Raw genomic sequence first — 20,094 nt, 5'->3', positions numbered from 1 at the left:
TGACAGGCACCTGGCCCGGAGTCAGCCCCACGAGGAAACCCACCCACCTGCCAAGCACCCTTACCCGAGCTTCTGTTTCTCCTCCCTGGTCATGGGCGCGGCCCCCGCCGTCCACATGGACGTGGCGGTCACCAGGCAGAGCGCGGCCGTCGTCGCCACCAGGCTCCATGGCGCTCGCTGGGGGGCCGGGGACCCACAGCCCCGGTCGCCTCCGGCTTCGCTCATGGCCCCGCGGTTCCGCGCACGCGCAGCGGCTACGCCCGGGCCGTGGGACACATTGCGGGACGCGCGTGGCCAGGGGGCTGCGAGCCGTGCCGAGGGCGGGATGCGGAGTCCAGCGAGCGGCCGCCGTCGCCGAGCTGTTTCGCGAAGCCGCCGAGCCGGTCTCCGGCGCCAGCGCTGCCACCACTGCCACCGCCCTCCGCCCTCCGCCCTCGGCAGCCTGAGCGCCTCCCCCAGCTTTCCGGTGTCGTAGTCTAGGAAACCACCTCCCCCGGCGCTACTTCCGGGTAGGGCTCCAGACGTCGAGCCCCAGGACCAATGGGGACCGGCGCGGAGAGGGGCTGGCTCCGAGGATAGGAGACAGCATTGGCCCGGAGAAGTGAGACGTGGACAAAAGGCGGGACTAAGGAGCGAATCTGTCGCTTGGGCCCGCCTCCGACCCGTGAACTTGCGACCTGAAGACTACCGGTCCCAGCATGCACTGCTTCCTCCCCGGCGGTCCCGCAACCCGACTCCACCTGCGGAGTTTCCACTCCGGGTGGGCGCGGGGCACCCTGGGACTTGTAGTCCTCGGAGGGTCCCGGGCGGTTCCTCGGATCCCGCTTTCGGGGCTCCCAGTGGCCAGCCCTCCCTCGGTGGAGCCAGCCCTTCCTCCTGGCAGCTGGCCAGCTCTTTAGCCCTCTTGCCGCGAACGACGTTTCCCTGAAGGCCGGCAGAATGAGGCTCACATGTCCCTCGCTCGGTGCCACACTCTTTAGGGAACAGTGCTGGCTGGAGTAATCCTCTGTCCTCAGGGAGGTTGCAAAATACTAAGAGCAATAATGACTTGAGCCTTCGAAAGCACCAGTATGCTGCGAGTTTTACTGGCACTCTCTCATGCACTCTTCCCAACCAATTTGCAAGAGAAAACTCAGGCTAGAGAAGTTAGTTAGGGAACAAGCCTTTGTCACCCTGCTGGGTTAGGTAAGAGTCCAACCACCCTTATGACTCTGGAACCCCTTGCATGTAACCACTGCCTAATACCAGGAGCGTGAAGGAGAGCACCTGAGGCCTCAGACTTGATTAACAACAGTTATCTAAAAAGCTCACTGTAAGGAGAATGGTGTGAGTTGCAGACAAAGTTTAATGCAGGAGGTTGGAACTTGCAATTTATTTTTGATGACGTTGTCCCAGGTTAACCACGGGTAAAGTGAGCCTAGGGTTCCTTTTGAAAAACCACATTGTTATTCTTGTGTGATAATTCTAGTGGGTAGGTGCAGCGGTTAGGAGCTTGGATGTGATCGCCAAGGCCACAGGAAATGGCTTACTCATCCCCTCGGCAGCATTCAGCTCTCTGTCTGGAAATGTTTCTTCCTTGATTTCGATCACCTTGCATCATGCACCTCCCTCTCAGACTGACCATTCAGGGGACACCAGTGACTCCTCTTCCTTCACTGCGTCTCTTCCCTGTACGTTAAGGTTTCCTTTCTGTCTTTTTTTTTCTTTTTTCTCTTTATACTCTGTTTCATGATGATTTCTTCCACTCAGATGAATTCAACCATTTCCCTGTGGCTGATTTCTCAGTCAATAGCTGCCTGATCTCACTGATCTCAAGACACACATTTCCAGCTACCTAGTAGAAATTCCCTTTTGGCTGGCCCAAGGGACAAATGTCAGATGTTCACTGGTTCAGATTAATGCATGAGGACCATTCGTGCCCAATCAGTTGCCAAATTATATAGGTTCTCCTTCTGCTATCACTATCTTTCTACTCCTACTTCTGCTCAGTTCCAGGCTCCATTACCTCTTTCCTGAACCATTGCAATGCCCTCCTGAATTACTTTCCTGCCAACCTACTTTTCTGTACATTGCTACCAGAGTTGGCATTCAAGGACATCTGTAAACCCTCTGAACACTTCGTCTCCCTGCTACCCTGCCCTGCCCTCAAAGCCTACATGATAAATAACCAGATTCTCATGAACTTCCTATGTTATATACTCTCTCTGTCTTTGTTCTTACTATCCCCTCATGTATCCCACCATCTTTGTCTGTAGAACCCTCACCACCCATGAAGTCTCAGATTCCATCTGAGACCCTCCCCAAACCTTCTGATCATTATACATTATCCTCTCCCCTCTTCTTCCACTGCGTTCTGTGTTTTATTATTGTGCCTTTCACAGTCAGCCATGTCCACTATATTATGACTGCTCAGAGAATATTGACGTCAGTGTATATGTGTGTTCAAAACCTCAGGACTATGCCTCTCCTGTTACAGATGCTCAAAAACTGTTGGATATACTTGTTTCCTTATTCCTTCAGTTTCTTTATCTAGAAAGTAGGAGTACTATACAGTGGGGCCTTGACTTACGAGTGTCCCGACTAACGAGTTTTTTGAGATACCAGCTGTCTCTCCGTGGATTTTTTGCTTTGAGTCGACAGAGTAATTTGAGTTAACAAGCTCCTTCATGAGCTCGGTCTCGGAACGAATTAAACTCCTAAGTCCAAGGCCCCACTGTAGTCCTTTTATCTACTTACATGGAGGCTGTGAAAACACATGAGGTCACTTCTGAACAATATTTGATTTTATCCTTTTTATGGACCTGCAACCCTATATTCGCCCCATCCTGGATCCGCTTTGGCAGCTTTAAGGATGAAGTTAGCTAAATAAATAATACCTGTGGATTGTTCTTGGCCCTGGCACAGAGAACACGGTGAGTTAAAGGTCAACACCCATCGCCCAGTATTTGAAAACTAAGAACAAAGAAAACAGAAAAATAGTCAGTGACCTTCAGTACTGACTTTTAATGTGTAGAATTCTCTGGGTTATTTTTCCTCCCTTGGCTTATTTGTTTGTTTTCAAATGAACTCTGCACTTTAAAAGTGTATAATGAGAGCCTAAAATATGTTCTTTGTTAACTTGCTAAATAATAAGCACCTTTTTCTTTCTGGCTGAAATTCAATTTCTAGCCAAAATTGAGTCCAATTTGGAGCCTAAAAAGCATTGGAACTTTTATCATATCCCAGGTGGAGCCCCTGGAAGTGAAAGAAAAATATGTTCACACAGTGCATTTCAAAAGGGAACCCATTTTAACCCTTTAATGGAAATAACAGAATCTCTCAGTTAATTGGCAGTTTATGGACACTGGGGAAAATTTACATTCATCATTTTAAAACCCACACATGTTATTTTAATGACGAAAATGACATAGGAGTTAAACAGGAGAGACCTTGGCCTATTGTCCTGGGGGGAGAAACACTAGTGGGAAGCATACAAGAGAAGAAGGGTTTTTAAAGAATATGGACAAGATTTTGGATGTGTAACGCCCATTCAAAGTGACAAGAAATAAGACGCCCTTTAACCAGTTAAGGGTTTGTTTGCACAGCCTTGTGACTTATGTAAATAGGTGTGCTCACCTGGTGTTCTATTTACTTGCCGGGATGGATCAGGAGTTAGGGAAAGGGAGGAGTCCTGGTTAGGCTCTCATGGCTCAGATATAGTCCCAGGAGGCTGGGACCAGCTGTGTGACACTGGCTGGACAGCAGCAGTTGTCCCTAAATGACTGAATTATTTAATATGACGGATCTAAATACTCCTAAAACTCTAGTGTGGCATTTGGGAGTGGTGCTTTTGGCATTCTTCAAATCACTGTTCCCATTCTCTGATAGTGTGTGTGGCATTCACAGAACACTTTTCTTCTTGAGAACCCAATCTTGCAAACACTAACAAGGACAGTACGCACTCTACGTTCACAACCAGAGACTTTAAGACCCTGGAAAGAGTGCTTCACAGAAAAGGTACTCAGGGAGTGTTGTGGACTGACTCCATGCTGGGCTGTCCGCCTGACTTCTCCACATTCCAAGAAAGAGACTAGGAAATGTGGATGATTTATTGCCCCCAATGACGTTTCCGGGGCTTTTTCTACCTGTCAATCAAGATGTAAGAAAGACAGTGGTTGTCAACCTTGGCTGCACATTAGAATCAACTGGGAATCTTTTTAAAAATCCTGATTTGTGGGCCTCATCCTCCGGAAATTCTGTTTCTTTGTTACTAATGTTGTGGCCCCACCCCATAACGAAGAAACAGAATTTCCGGAGGATGAGGCCCAGAAATCAGGATTTTAAAAAGATTCCCAGGTGATTCTAATGTGCAGCCAAGGATGAGCATCACTGATGAACGATCTTCAAAATCACTTCAACCTCAGACTCTTTTTTTTTTTTTGCAAATATATCTTATTGATTTTTTTACAGAGAGGAAGGGAGAGGGATAGAGAGTTAGAAACATCGATCGGCCGCCTCCCACACACCCCCCACCGGGGACGTGCCCGCAACCAAGGTACATGCCCCTGACTGGAATCGAACCCGGGACCCCTCAGTCTGCAGGCAGACACTCTCCATCCACTGAGCCAAACCGGTCAGGGCTAACCTCAGACTCTTATTCCACTTCTCTCAGTGACTCCTGCACCAGCTCTCACAGGCAAGTCGTATTTAATGTTAAGCTCGCACATGTGGCTGAGTGTCTCACTTAGCAGCCATGTACTTTACGTATCAGGAGAAAAAGGGCAAGTCCATGGCTCGTCACAAGCTAGTGCCTACATCCCCATTTGCACTACCACCATAGTTTTTACTTGACATTTCAGTTGGGACACACAGGTTTGAAGGCAGCATCATTCAACATCATTCCGCACAGGTAGCACAGGTAGTGTAGGTGGCCAGGAACAATGGCTCTGAGCCAGTTCTGCTACTTATTAGCTATATTTTCTTAAGCAAATTACTAAATGTCTTTGTGCCTTCGTCCTCTCATTTGTAAACAGGAATAAGAATACAGTGAGCCCTCCATATCTGTGGGTTCCACATCCGGGATTCAACCAACCACGGATAGAAAAGATTCCCCTGAAAAGCTTACATTTTGTTAATGTGCTGTCACGATGATAAGATGATGTGTGTAAAATATCTAGCACGATTTGAAGGAACTCAATAAAGAGTAGCTATTAATACTCTCATAATATTATGGGGTAGACAGTCACGGCTGAGATTAAGATTCTTGGGTGAAGGCAGCTCTTCCACAGCCCCCAGGGCCTTGATTTCACATGCGGCCCTGAATCTTCTTTATAACTTGAGCCGTTTATTGGATGGTGACGCCACTCACCAAAGTAGAAACCACAGGATGAAGAGCAGTTGGGGAGAGGAAGCTATATGATGAGTTCAGCTGGGACGTGGTGAGTTTGAGTTTAAGGTTCATGTTTGACATCTAAGTGAAGGAATACAATAAGCAACTGGATATATCTGAGGGGGGGAGAGAGAGAGAGAGAGAGAGAGAGAGAGAGAGAGAGAGAGATTCTGGATAGGAGGTAGTTAAAAGTCATGGAACAGTAGTTCTTAACCTGAGGGATAAGGACCCAGAGGGGGTCACTAGTTGCTTCAGGATGTTCATGTAATCCTAAAATAGCATGCAACAAGCCCCCGCCCCACCCCCAGAGTGTATTTCATTATAATCTCCAAGGGGTTCGTGACTCCAAAAAGTCTAATAATGAAGGGTGAAAAGAGAAGGTTCAGGAAGGAACACGGGGGATCTCCAACTTTTAAGAAGTGGAAGAATATCAAAGGAAAGAAGATCAGAAAGTTTGGAAGCAAACCAGAGAAAAGAGTCACAGAAATCAAAGGAAGAGCAAGTGTCAGGAGGGAGTGGCCAATAGTATCCCAGGCTGCAGGAAGTTCAAATGAGATAAGGACACAAAGGTCTTTATTTTATTTGCAAATTCCCTCATGGTGGGTTCTGTAGGCAGTGAATACTCAGCAAATGTTGCCAGGATCATCAATCCAATAAACAATTTGAGAGGAGTTGAAGTATAAATGATACGGCAATAGAAGGATTCATTAGATTTGCTTTTACATTAAAGCATGAAACATTAAATTAGACAGCACCAATGAGGCCACTTTATAAAGTCTGTTAAGTGGTGAACTACGTCAGTCTCCCAGGTAACTGGAGCTAACTTCATACACAATAAAGTAGGCTGCCACTTCCATGAAGTAGTCAAAAAGATAATGTCTCTGCGTAGTTCAGTACCCCTCCTTCTGCTATATTATAATGCCTGGAAAACCAATTATTCTGGAAGCATGAAAATGTCCACTGGGTTGTGTTATCTGAGAGGTGGGCCGCATTAGATGGCTAAAATGTTTGCAGAAAAACCATTAACCCCACTGCTATCATGGATTGTTAGCTTAGTGGTTCTCAACCTTCTGGCCCTTTAAATACAGTTCCTGCCGAAACCGGTTTGGCTCAGTGGATAGAGCGTCGGCTTGCGGACTGAGGGGTCCCAGGTTCGATTCCGGTCAAGGGCATGTGCCTGGGTTGCGGGCACATCCCCAGTGGGAGATGTGCAGGAGGCAGCTGATCGATGTTTCTCTCTCATCGATGTTTCTGACTCTCTATCTCTCTCCCTTCCTCTCTGTAAAAAATCAATAAAATATAAAAAATAAAAAAAAATAAAAATAAATACAGTTCCTCATGTTGTGACCCAACCATAAGATTATTTTTGTTGCTACTTCATAACTGTAATGTTGCTACTGTTATGAATTGTAATGTAAATATCTGATATGCAGGATGGTCTTAGGCGACCCCTGTGAAAGGGTCATTTGACCACCAAAGGGGTCGCGACCCACAGGTTGAGAACCGCTGTGTTAGCTTGCTATTAACATAATAATTTGTTGTTTGAAACCTTTTTAAGTTTACAAAGGTTTCAAAAACACTGTATTGTATCGTTTAATGCTAACAATCCCCCTAAGCAAGTAGTCATATAAGCCTTCCTGCTAACTTAAAAACTGAAGTTCCTATATCTTTTAAAGAGATAGTCAAAAAGTTTGAACACAGTACAAATGACAGTGATGATAATGCCAAACCCTTTTATTAGTTATGGTATGAGCCCAGGTGCTACAAGAAAGAAATCCCAAATATAATAATTTATACAAGAAAGAAAGTTGTTTCTCTCCCAGATAATATTCAGAAACGGTGGGTGTTTCAGGGCTGGTAGGCAATTCTATTCCACAAAGTCATCCAGGAGCTCAGGTTGCTATGCTGTCCACTGGTCGGCATCACTATCGTAGAAGCTGCTTCACCAGCATCACATAAACCTTTCAGCTAGTCTGGAAGGAAGAGAGAAGAGGGCAAGCAGTTTCCTTTATAAAGGATGTGACCAGCCCTAGCCGGTTTGACTCAGTGGATAGGACTGAAGGGTCCCAGGTTTGATTCTGGTCAAGGGCACATGCCTGGGTTGTGGGCTCGATCCTCAGTAGGGGCCTGCAGAAGGCAGCCAATCGATGATTCTCATCATTGATGTTTCTCTCTCTCTCTCTCTCTTTCCCTTCCTCTCTAAAATCAATTATATATATATATATATATATATATATATATATATATATATATATATATATATATATTTTTTTTTAAAGGATGTGACCAGGAAGGTCCACACATCACATCCAATGCTCACTTCTCATTGGAAAAGAGTTAATCAATTGGTCACACTTAGCTACAAGGAAGGCTGAGATTTTTAGCCTCTAACTGGGCAGACACATGCCCAGTTCAAACCCAGGAGATTCTATAACTAGAAAGGAGCAGAGGAGGCAAATATTAGGAGACACTTGGCATTCTATGCCAAAGGCTTGCTTTGGTGTTTTTACAATCGTGGTTATATATACTTAACAGTGAAGACGCAAATGTGACTTTTATCTATGTTCCTGGAGTCCTATAGGGTGTCCCAAAATTCACACAAGAAGTAATTTTGATAGAAAACACAGGTTTATAATTAAAAATTGTAAATTTTTAATTGATTCATAAAGTTTACAGTATAGGGTTATGTATGGAATAGCACATCGGGTAAATGGCCTCCACGACTTTGCTGGCACATATGCAAAGCCGTGGTCTTCATTGTCCCTGCTCCTGGGCCATAATTGGTACTTGGTAATGCTTATCAAATTGAAGGGATTGAAATCAAAGGGCAACAGATATTAGAATCTGATTCTTTTAAAGAGATAGTCAAAAAGTTTGAACACAGTACAAATGATAGTGACGATAATGTCAAGCCCTTTTATTTTGGGACACACTATAAAATTGGTTAACTGTGAAAAATTTGTCCCATTTTACTTTTAATTTTGCTTATCATGTATAGTTTATCAAATCCCTAAGTACTATCAACAAATAATAGGATCTCCATAGAGAGGTGTTTTTAAAAAATCCTTTTTGTCTGAGCCTTGAGTAAATTTTACAGTTGCAGAGGTTTTGCCAGCTTATCTTTAGGACTTTCCTTTCCCTTTCTCCTCTGTATAAGATGCATGGGAATAATGCGTTACTGGAAATACTGCAAGACAACTTCCCTTGAGAGTATTTAAATCTCCTGTTGATAAAAGACACAGCTAGTAAACAGTAAAGGCTGTAACACTAGTAATTGCAGTTGCTCCTGGAATTTTAAAAAAATTAAATATGATTAAAAGTACACAGGGTTGTTATTTACTGGTCCACTTTTGGACAGGTGGAGTCTTTTAGAAGTTTTAAAAACAAACTTAATGGTTTGCCAAGTTATTCAACTTACTTAATATTAGGTTTTGGTGAGAAAGCAGGGAAATTAAGAGACAGGTCACCCAAGGAAGTGTGACTGTATACTAGTCAAACACAAGTGGTTTTGCCTGACCTATATCGCTCAGTGGTTAAGTGTCAGCCCATGCACCAGGAGGTCACAGTGTGATTCCCAGTTGGGGCATCAGTATCTGTTTTAATTAAGTGGAACAAAGTTATTGCTTTTATGATAATGGTTATATAACTAAGAATGAAAAATATTTCATTTAAAGGAGTGTCTCTCCAATTTTTATGGGTTTACTAAATTTTAAAGAGTAATTATGAGATTGTCTTGTTCACAGAGATTTATATAAAATGCTTTGTGTCACCCTAGCCAGTTTGGCTCAGTGGATATAGCGTCGGACTGCGGACTGAAGGGTTCCAGGTTTGATTCCAGTCAAGAGCACATGCCCAGGTTGCAGGCTCGATCCTCAGTAGGGGGCGTGCAGGAGGCAGCCGGTCAGTGATTCTCTCTCATCATTGATGTTTCCATCTCTCTCTCTCCCTTCTTCTCTGAAAGCAATAAAAATATATTTAAAAAAAATATTTAAAAATAAAATAAAATGCTTTGTGTCCATGTGTTTAATCTCATCCCCTTTAACAGAGTCTAGCAATTTTCAGGTGATTTTTACCCACCTAGAGAAAGTTTCTATCTGTGGTTTTGATCTGGAAACCACTATTTTTTAAAGAATCAAAAAAATAAAAGGCTTATACATCAAAGGATATTCAGAAGAAAACTTGTAAAGTTAGGCTTTTCAGAGTTCATATAACCAGATGTTGTGTCCTCCCCCCCCCCCCCCCCCCCCCCCCCGCATGTCATGTTGTGCTTTAATGAGTGTGATCTCTCTCGTATTTGTGATTTCTTAATGTGATTTCTGCATGTCAAGCAAGCGGTAATGGCCTTAAGTAAATGAAGTTGTCTTTCATAGACCTCCTGGGGGTTTCCTCAGTAGCACATGACTGGAAGTAGAGCCTAGGAGTTCCTCACCCCCCACGGGGCAGTCTGCCAGCACTTGCCATGCCCTCGTGTGTGCCTGGCTCTCCACCTTGGGAAGACAATGCCAGCAAGATGGTCTGGCAGATGCCAAGGCATCATCATCGAAATTCTGGGGAAGATTTGAGTCCAGATCAGAACTTCAAAGGAGCAGCAGAGCCCTGCAGAACAGTACTCATCAAATGGTTATTTTAGGGAACCAATTTTACCTTGGTGACCATTTCTAGTGGCTTTTCCCTTTTGGCTTTGTATCACTCTCAATTCTATACAGGCCTAAAGACAGGAGTAAATGCACCCAAAGAATCCCTTTTCAGGATACAGTTATGTGTTAACAAATGCATATAGTCACAGAGCAATCACCATAATCAAGATCTAGAACAGTTCACCCCCCCAAATTCCCTTACATGCCACTCCACAATCAGTCTCCCCAACTTACTGACCTCCAGCTGCAGGCAACTGATGATCTCTTTTTATCTCTAAATTTGTCCTTTCCCAGAATGTCATATAAAAGGAAGCATATAGTAGGCATCCTTTTTTTTGGTCTGGCCTTTTCCATTCTGTCTAATTATTTTGAGACTCATCCATGTTACCCTATATGTCAGCAGAGCATTCCTTTTTATTGTTGAGTAGTAATCTATCATATGGATGTACCACAAGACATATGGGTTGTTTTCTAGTTCTTGACAATTATTAACATGGCAACTACAGACACTGGCATACAGGTTTAGTTGTCTCCTCTCAAGACCTCCATCAGTCCCATCCCAGCCATACCACATAAACATATAATCTAAGAAAAACTACGCTGAAGTTTTTCACTCACCTCCACTCACCTCCAGTTCCAATCTGATTATTGGCCCTAAACAGAAGTTGTGCGGGAGCCGCTCTGGGAATGGTTCCTGCCCACTGGATGCTTGGTATGGAAGTAGGAGAGGAGTGGTGAAGTTTATGCCACACTGAGTGTCCCATCTCCCCTGGACTTGATTTCTCCAGTGTTCCTTCCGCTCTTGTCTGAAGCTGTTGGTGTAGGTAGAATTAAAGCTGAGATTATAGACAAGGTTCATGCCAGGCAAGGAAGTAAATACCTTTTTGCGCTCTCCCTCGCCACGTTCACCCAGCAAATTTGAGGTGTAGCGATCACACCCGCTATGTTCACCTCTGTTTGTCCAGCACCCACTAGAGTGCCTGCATACGATAGAAACACAATCATTATATTTAGGGTGAAGTGGATTCATGGATGAATGAGCAACTGTCAACATTGGTGAGTAAACATTGTGTTGCTTATAAGCATAGAAAGAATGAATGTTTCACTCAGGGTTACCCGCTGAAAATAAATTGGTTTGAACAGCAGTTCAATTACGTCAAGAGTAATTGCCCATTGCTGTACTTAGACATAATCTAATTCCTAGAGAAATAAGCATATGCAGTTTCAAAGCGTAATTACATCTGACATTACTAGTAAGTGATTTCCCTGTGGATTTCTTCCTGATGACAGAAAATTAAAAGTTCCGTAATACAGTGACTGTGACTCACCTTCCGTCTCTGAGGGCTGTTCCTCCCAGCTCAAGTCATGGCATTTGCTAAAAAAGATGAAACCAGCCCAAATCCAAATAAATACAACATCTGGACCCTTCTCCAAGGATGAACATTTTATTGGAATATTGGCACTTGGCAGAGTAAATACATGGTTACAAAGTGTTTTATGTTTATTTGCTTTATATAGTGACCAAAAACAAAATAAAACAATCAGTCCACAGTGTCGATTTTTTCCTTGAAGTTGCATGCTTCAGAAGGCAAATCCCAACCCTGTGTGTTTATGGGAAAGAGAAGGCACAGGCAGCCACTTTTTCTACCTAGTGAAACGGTATTATTGTTTTAGTCAGTGATGTCCTTCTCTTCCCTGTCATTTAGCACTTATCTTATATAATAAAAGCATAGTATGCAAATTGTCCCCTCGACCAGGAGTTGTCCAGGGGCAGGGCTGGCCAGGAGAAGGGAGGGAGGCCCCGGTCAGCAGCCGGCAGCCAGCAGCCACTAGGGCCCCTACCAGTGCATGAATTTCGGGCACTGGGCCTCTAGTAAAGAAATAAAGTCACCTGTCTGGGAGAATTGTGAAACCCTTAGAAATCACTGGCTGCAACCTGCAGGTTACAAAAGCAGGCTTGGGAATCTTCTTAATCAAATGTAGAAGATCAAGCCTCCTGACCTGCAGTTTTTCTCACTCAGCCTCTTTATAAAGCTTTTGGACAAATTGGAATCTTATCCTTGTGTTTCCCCAAATATATTTTTTTAAAATATATTTTATTGATTTCTTACAGAGAGGAAGGGAGAGGGATAGAGAGTTAGAAATATCGATGAAAGAGAAACATCGATCAGCTGCCTCCTGCACACTCGCTACTGGGGATGTGCCTGCAACCAAGGTTCATGCCCTTGATCAGAATTGAACCTGGGACCCTTGAGTCCGCAGGCCGACGGTCTATCCATTGAGCCAAACCGGTTAGGGCTCAAATTTTTTTTAAGAGAATTTACTCTCCATAATGCAAGGCACTACTGTCTCAGCTCCAAGCTGCAAAGGAGGAAATGATGAGCTAATTTTTTCTAAGAAAAATATTATTTCTTTGTGAAAGGTCAATAGTAACGTAACGAGTTTAAAGTTACAGAATTTTTGCCAAAAACTGTGTCTTGAGGTTTGATGCCTTTCTAACAGATTTGCCCATGGGAGAGACTCCCAAAGCAGCCTGCAGAGAGAGGCTCGCCTGCTGCTCAGAGAAATCACAGTCACCTCGCTCCAATCCGGAAACCACTGGAGCAATAGAAAGACTTCCGTATCGAAAGCAACAAACGCGCGGTCATCTGAAGTTATCCCATCCAACATGTTTAGATGAATAAGGAATACTTCAAATGCACTCTAGTTTCCTGTTCCATCTAAAAACGGAACAGTCATCCTGCATAGCTCAGTGAGTTTGTCTTTTGTGACATGTGCACAGAAAAATCCTTTGATGGTGTTCTCGAGTGCATCCTCCCACTCAGTGCCCGGTCCCCTGGGGCCCACAGAACGGGTAAGGGAGGGCACTGATGCTCATCCGTCCAATGCAGTGGCGTGGGCCCTCCTCTAGGGTTGGAAATAATGACTCCGCTTTCCAAGGGTTCAAGAAGCCCCGATGAGAGAAAAGGGAGGAAGCCGGGAAGCCCCTGTGTGGTGGTGGCCTGGGCTGGGACCTCCTCCCTCGCCACAGTTCTCCTGGAGAGAAGGCGGTCCCTGGCAGGGCTGGGCGCTGCTCCTTTGGCTCCTTGCTTGCTGGCCAGGGCATCTGACCAGATGGCCATCTGCCCTTTGGACTTGATTTAAGGGAAGACTCCCCAAGGGCAGAAAGCCCATTAAAAAAAAAAAAAAAAGTCTCCCTGGCTGACAGCAAGCGCCAAAAAGCCCCAGCACAGCAGAGCGGTGGGTGTCGGGTGCTCACATGTCCTGAGCAGCCTGCCACAGGCCAGTTCCTGGCTAGGCACTAAGGATATTCATGTGACTTGAGGAGGCAGGGAGCCAGGAGTCCAGGCTGCGTGTTTCTATTCTAGCAGGAAGCGCATAGGATGACTAAACCCTAGTTTCTGTCTTTGAAGAGAAGAGCCGGGGGAAGAGACGTAACTTCCATAGTCCATGCTAAATGCAAGGACAAGAGCTAGTGCTGGGTGTTACAGGGCCCAGGGACCTTCTGTATCTGTAAGGAGATCCTTCCTAGCCATGAGCGTCTAAGGCTCTTAGACTCTAAGCACTCAAAGAACGTTGTCATAGGAGATGATGTTGATACTGATTCTCTTTCATCCTTAAAGACCTAGAAATCCAAGAAATTCTTCGTGAGGAGGTGGAGAGGGAGATATTGGAATTCCTGCTTAAATGGCTGAACTCTGGGGCAAATCCTCTAAAGAACTGATATAAACTTACAAGCTGATGATGATCAAAACAAGCTCTTGGGGCAATATGTTGGGATCTGATATTGAAATCTGTGGAAGTATGAAGATGTGGTACTGGGACTGAAGCTTTCAGGAAATAAACTGGTATTTTCTGAAGGACAATAGGACACTCCTTTATTCGATCTTTTGGAGGTCCAGTCCACCTTGAACGTTAACAGTTGTAGGTCACAATGGATTTAGAAGATGTCTGTGTCTATTTCCGCTAACAGTGTAAGTTCTGGGAGAAAAGAACAGATCTTTTTAACCACCGATCTCCAGCACCTGGGACATCATCACCCCAACTTGCTAAGCGACTGAACAAATGATTTCTACTTTTGGCAACATCTTTGAAACCTGATGGTATGTATACCTTGGCTTCTCTCTCTCTCTCTCTCCCTTGTCTCTCTCTCTCCCTTTTTTTCCATCTTTCTTTCTTATTCATTTTTTTCATGTATTCACTTTATTTCCTTCTGGGAGTGAAGCAGGACTGTTTTAATGGAAAGACAGGAAGCTTTCATGCCAACACAGAAAACATATCATTTGAAAATAGGTGTTTTCTTAGAGTAAATTCCCTTGGGCCTTTTAATGTATACTGAACAAGGCACCTTATCTTTCCTTCTCTCTCTCTCTCTCTCTCTCTCTCTCTCTCCCTCTCTCTCTCTCTTCCTGGTATGATGCCTAACACACAGCATGTGGCATAGAGTATCTGTTTCAATAACATGTGTTTAATTGGAAGACTTTATGCCCAATAATTTAGCTAAGCTCTTTCTCTGCACAATTTAAGGCTAATTTGGAATGCTTAAACATGACAGGGAAATTTTCATCTGAATTTCCTCAAGAGGTGATTAATGAATAAGAATTAACAAATCAATTGACAAGACATTGAGAGCAGATTTAGTACCAGGCCCAGACAGTTGCACAGACCACTGCCTTCCTCTGTTCCTGCCCAGCCTCCCTCCCCGAGCTCTCAGGCCCTGTGGGGGCTGCCCACAGCGGTGGTGCCTGTGCTCTCCACCTACACTTTCCTGCAGCCTGACCGTGGGCAAAGGCCGAGTCCTTAAGAGACAGAGGAGTCCATATAGTGTAGTGGGATTTACAGCATAGATCTGCATTCTTACAAAGAATGGAAAAGCCTTAAAGTGCATTAGAAGACACTGCAGAGTGTATTGAAAACCATGCTCCTACTGTGTTCTCTGTCCTCAATGCGACCCCCACTCCCTCCCCCGGACGTCTCTCACCCCACACCCCCCATTACCTTTGTAATCCCTATGAAAACGCTAAAGCAGGAATTCATGGCAGAACAGCTCAGTTCCACAAGGGTTTGCCTCAGTGCTCGTGCCCTGTGTGCATCCCCTCTGATTTCATTCTACAGATTAAGGAAGTAGGTAATACTTTTTTTTTTTACTTTTTTGTAACAATCCCATGCACCCCCTAAGTGTACCCATAATTAACCCATTGGCTGCGTTTGTTCATAGAGATACTTTTGCCAAATTGTCCCTTTCACTCCTCCGAGGGCTGCTCTGGGGGACCCTCCCTCGCATCCTCTTCCTGTGGACCTAGGATGTCGGTGTTTGGAGCATTCTCCACCACCCACTGACACTCGTAGACACAGGGACCCTTCACCTCCTCTGCACCCACGCCGGCAGCAGCCTGGGCTGGGCCACTTTTCCCTCCCACCGCGTCTTCCACAGAGACTTGGCTCTCCCTGGGGCCCAGGGGGTCAGAGTTTAAAATGCAGCCTCCCTGTGGCACGGCCTTACCTCCTTCATGGGCGTCCCTCCCGGTGGTCTCTCCAGCCTCTGCCTGCTCCTCTGTGGGGCCGGGGCCGCTGGGGCCCTGGCTGAACCCCCCGCAGGCTGGCTGAGCCCCTGAACATCCCCCTGACTCCACCCCACTGGCCCCGGCCTCGGCCTTGACCTCAGCAGCTGGAGAACAGGCCTCCCTCTCCCCGACTCCACCTTCTTCACTGTCGTCCTGACTGGAGGCAGCTGCTTGAGTGGCCTCCGTGTGGACTTGGGTCGTTTCCTCTTCTTTGTCAATTTCTTGGGGAACAAGGGTCTCCGGATGTGTATCTTTTTCAGTCTCGAGGGTGGCAGACACCATGGGTACCTCGACGGTCACCGTCAACAAACTTCTGAGCTCCTTCAAGGAGCATGAGGCAGAGAGGGATTGTGGCTCCTGGTGGGTGGCGGCTTCTCTGTCCGCAGGAGTCCCTGCAAACTCCAGCTCTGATGAGCGGGTGCCCCGGGCTCCTGCTGTGTCCTCTGCAGCCACGGGGTTCACGACAGGGTCACCGGTGCCTGAACAACCCCCCTGCACGTCCCCACCTGGGGAAGAAAGGCTTTCTCCTTGGGCCACTGGACTAGGGACCCCAAGCTGCTGCTTTCCCTCTGGTTCCGGGAACACATCGTTACTCGGGGTCTCACCATCAGCCACTCCGAGCAGAATGGCCGAGGCTCTCCGGGCGGGGCTGGCCTGGTTGGACCCCACGGGGGTCTTCAGGTCGGTCAAGCTGGACACGCTCTCACTGGGCAAGGCCATGTTGTCTTCAAACAGGTTGTGTTTCTTCAGGATCGCTGCTTCCTTTATCACTGAGACACCAGAACACAAAACACGACGTTAACGCCCTGCCCCGGCCAAACGGCTTTTCTTGATTTTTTTTACCCAGAAGCCAGACTCCCCTCTCAGCTTTTCTGGCTGCCCAGATTTCTCAAGTTCAAATCCCAGCTCACATCCCCGCTCTTCCAGGTAGCCCTCCCTGATGAATGCAGCCTCATTCCGAACTCTGGACCTCCGTGGTGTTCATTCCTTCACATATTTCATTTACTCAAAGAGCAAACACTGGACACAGACTAGGGGACAGGCTCCGGGAATGCAAAGATGAATAAAACGCGGCCTTGGCTAGCAAGGAGCTCACAATCCATAATGCCATCACCTGGATCGCTCATGAGGCCCCCGTCACATTTTATTAGCTCTTATCTGTGCGGTTCCAGTCTATCCATGGTGACCGAAATGCCTCCAGGACATTAAGGAGCATGACGTACATTTCTCTACTTTTTCCCACAGGCCAGCCCTGAATGTGAACCTGTTCAGTACAGGTTCTCAGTACTGAACATGTGGAGAGAGCCTTGTTGGCCTGTTGTCTCCAAAATGGATTTGGGTACTTTCGCCCTAGCATCTTTGCTGTAATGTCTTTGCCACAGCATTAATATATATATATTATTGATTTCAGAGAGGAAGGGAGATGGAGAGATAGGAAAATCAATGATGAGAGAGAATCACTGCTTGGCTGCCTCATGCATGCCCCCCACTGGAGATCGACCCCACAACCCAGCATGTGCCCTGACTGGGAATCGAACCGTGACCTCCTGGTTCATAGGTCTACACTCAACCACTGAGCCACCGCAGCCGGATGCCACAGCATTTTTGACGAAAACATTTTCGATGCATAGCTAAATGGCTGTAAGGCAATTTTGCTGTTAAAAAAAAAAGATTAAAAAACTGGTTGGCAGTTTGGGTTTTTGTGGTGCTTTGTGTGTTTTTTTGTTGTTGTTTTTTGTCAGTTTGGTTTCATCTCTCCATTGACAAAAAAATGGAGAAAATAAATAGTGGTGGTTTTAAAACAGTTAGCATTTTTCCCGGGTGGTGATGATTTTTGCCCCAAGAGGTAGTTGGTTGCTTATCTTGAAACACTGAATTGGGAAGAGAAAGAGAGGCGCCAAGGGCCTCTGAGGGCTCAGCGTTGAGCCCACATTTCCCGTAGAACAAGGACAAGACCTTATGTACAATCTACAAAACAATACCAGCTGTTTGCGCAGTATTGCCTTGAATCTATGCACATTTGTAACAAATTCAAATATTTTGTATTTTGCAATGAAGTCTTTCTAATTTGGTTATTCAGTTTTAATATACCTCTTTTATTTGTCATAATTTTATCTTTTCTAAAAAATATATTTTAGTGATTTTTCACAGAGAGGAAGGGAGAGGGATAGAGAGTTAGAAACATCGATGAGAGAGGAACATCGATCAGCCGCCTCCTGCACACCTCCTACTGGGGATGTGCCCGCAACCAAGGTACATGCCCTTGACCGGAATCGAACCTGGGACCTTTCAGTCCACTGAGCCAAACCGGTTAGGGTGTAATAATTTTATCTCTCTCTCTCTTTTTTTTTTTTTTTTTTTACAATAAAATTACCTACGGCCAATTAGTTATGGGGCAAAAAAAAAAAAATGGTTGCAGCAAAGATGCTAGGGCAAAACTACCCAGGCATTCCAAAATGAGGCTCTCTGCACACCCAGCTCAGCCTTAGAGGCCTCCAAGGAGGAAGGACAATGATGAAGACAGCAGCTGGCAGTTCTGACACTAGGCTGTGCAGGCTGTGCTATGCCCAACAGTATCACCTCCAAGCGGGTGCTGCTGACATGAGAGACAGGATAGGTCTGCACAGTCAGCATAATAACTTCCCAGCAGCTAGCAGGAGAGTGTCCTGCTCTCATAAAATCAACGTATCATGGCACTATTTGGACAGAGGGCAGTCAAGCTCTTTTTCTTTCCTTTTTGTACATAAGGACTTATTTTATTGCTGTTGTTACCATTTTCTTCCCTAGATTAGACAAATTATTTCTTTTTCATCATTTAAATTTTATTTTTCAATTATAGCTTACATTCAGTATTATTTTGTATTTGTTTTAGGTATACAGCATAGCACTTAGACATAAGCCTATATTTCACTGTGACTTCCCCCTTCCCCCAATATTTCTAGCACCCACACCTGGCCCCATATATAGTTATTACAATATTATTGACTATATTTCCTATGCTGTACTTTACATTCCTGTGACTATTTTGTAATTACCAATTCGTTGGGCTTTTTTAAATTGAATTTATTGGGGGTAACATTGGTTAATAAAATTATATAGGTTTCAGGGGAAGGTAGCCCTTTTCTAACTCACCCCAAGGTGCCCTAGTGGGCTGGCAGTGGCCTTGACTGTGCCCTTCCCAGTGAGTCCTTCCCTTTACATTCCTATCTCATTCGACCCCCTGTGAGGGGCTACTGTGACCCGGGGCCTGTGCTTGGCCAGCGTTCTTTGTGGAGGGGTTTTGCGATGCTCAACATCCTCCCCCTGGAGATCAGATGTGTTTCGGGCCTACAGTTTTATGGATGACCCTCCATATCTCCATCAAAGTTTTCCTAGCCACACTCCTGTGCCCGAGCAAGGCCTGCCTCCACAGTGGGCGCTGGAGTCCTGGCAAGCCTCCCAGCATGCTGTGCCATCACCCTGTGTCCTTTTCTGTCCCACTGAGAGGAGGTGAGGAATGTGCTGGGAGAGTAGCTGCTCCTGGGATCACCTCCTCTCGCTCTGGGTGGGGTTCTGAGCCTGTGACTAAGAAGAGCCTTTTTTCTTTGCTCTGTCTGGAACAGCTAGAAGAAGACAGCTGTTCATAAGTTTAATCTCTCCCAACCTCAGTTTTCTAATCTGAAAACAGAGTTTAAAATGTGCATCTCACAGAGTTCTTATTTGCAATGAAAGAGAATGAATATCTAATGGGCTGGTATAGTGTGTGCTTGCTCAGTCAGGGTTAGTGTCCCTTCTCTGTCTCCCAGCAACATCGATTTCCCCTTCCCTTTTCATACCTGTTGAGCAAGCCCAGCTGGCCATACTGGGCCTCATTTCTGGGGGGCTCCCCTCTCTCCAGAGTTCCCTCTAGCACCAGGTGAACCTCCCTCACCTTTCAGGGTTTCATCAAGGAGCATCTGGTGTAAAATCTCCTCATACACGTTCTCAACATGGATCATGTTGGTGTGATCAGCGAAGATGAACTGCTCATATTTCTGAAGTTCCTAGAGAGCAAGAGACAGAGGGCAAGGCATGAAATGCAGATATGAAAAGGATGAGTCCCACCCTGGCTGGTGTTGCTCAGTGTTTAGATCGTTGGCCTACCCACTAAAGTGTTTTGGGTTTGATTCCCAGTCAAGGGCACGTATCTGGGTTACAAGTTCATTCCCAGGCCCTGGTCAGGGTACAGGAGGCAACCAATCAGTGTTTCTCTTTCATATCTATGTCTCTCTCTCTCTCCCCACTCCCTCCCTTCCATTCTAAGAATCAATGGAAAAAATATCTTAGCGTGAGGATTAACAAAACAAAAAAAGAAAGAATAAGTCCCACTCCTGATCCCCTGTGGCACCACTCCTTATGCTGGGTGCACACAGAGGGTAGACCCAGAGATTTGATCATCTCAAGGGGTGTCACTGAGTCTGGGGCCCTCCTTTTTTTCATAACCAAAGTATTTTCTTCTTCCTCTTTAAAAAAATATACCAACAGTACTTTCCAAGGTATATGCCAC

The 20,094-nt window shown here is 45.5% G+C and overlaps 2 protein-coding genes across 6 annotated transcripts in view; both read right to left on the bottom strand.

The window, feature by feature from the left end:
• EDEM3 (ER degradation enhancing alpha-mannosidase like protein 3) overlaps positions 1 to 225 on the bottom strand; it is a 63,683-nt gene extending 63,458 nt beyond the window's left edge. For all 3 annotated transcript variants that reach the window (XM_036342436.1, XM_036342437.1, XM_036342438.1), the window contains exon 1: positions 65 to 225. In XM_036342436.1, the coding sequence (XP_036198329.1) occupies positions 65 to 225 (161 nt within the window). The remainder of the gene's footprint in view (positions 1 to 64) is intronic.
• Positions 226 to 12,309: 12,084 nt separating this feature from the next.
• The window catches only part of NIBAN1 (niban apoptosis regulator 1), a 126,985-nt gene continuing 119,200 nt past the window's right edge, over positions 12,310 to 20,094 (bottom strand). For all 3 annotated transcript variants that reach the window (XM_036342821.1, XM_036342823.1, XM_036342822.1), the window contains 2 exons: positions 19,480 to 19,591; positions 12,310 to 16,339 (listed from right to left, as the gene is read on the bottom strand). In XM_036342821.1, coding sequence (XP_036198714.1) covers positions 15,249 to 16,339; positions 19,480 to 19,591 — 1,203 coding nt within the window. In that variant the 3' untranslated portion in view covers positions 12,310 to 15,248. The remainder of the gene's footprint in view (positions 16,340 to 19,479; positions 19,592 to 20,094) is intronic.

The sequence above is a fragment of the Myotis myotis genome, unplaced genomic scaffold (genome assembly GCF_014108235.1).
Source record: "Myotis myotis isolate mMyoMyo1 unplaced genomic scaffold, mMyoMyo1.p scaffold_m19_p_18, whole genome shotgun sequence".
NCBI lineage: Eukaryota > Metazoa > Chordata > Mammalia > Chiroptera > Vespertilionidae > Myotis > Myotis myotis.
This window is presented reverse-complemented; position numbering and strand designations above follow the sequence as displayed.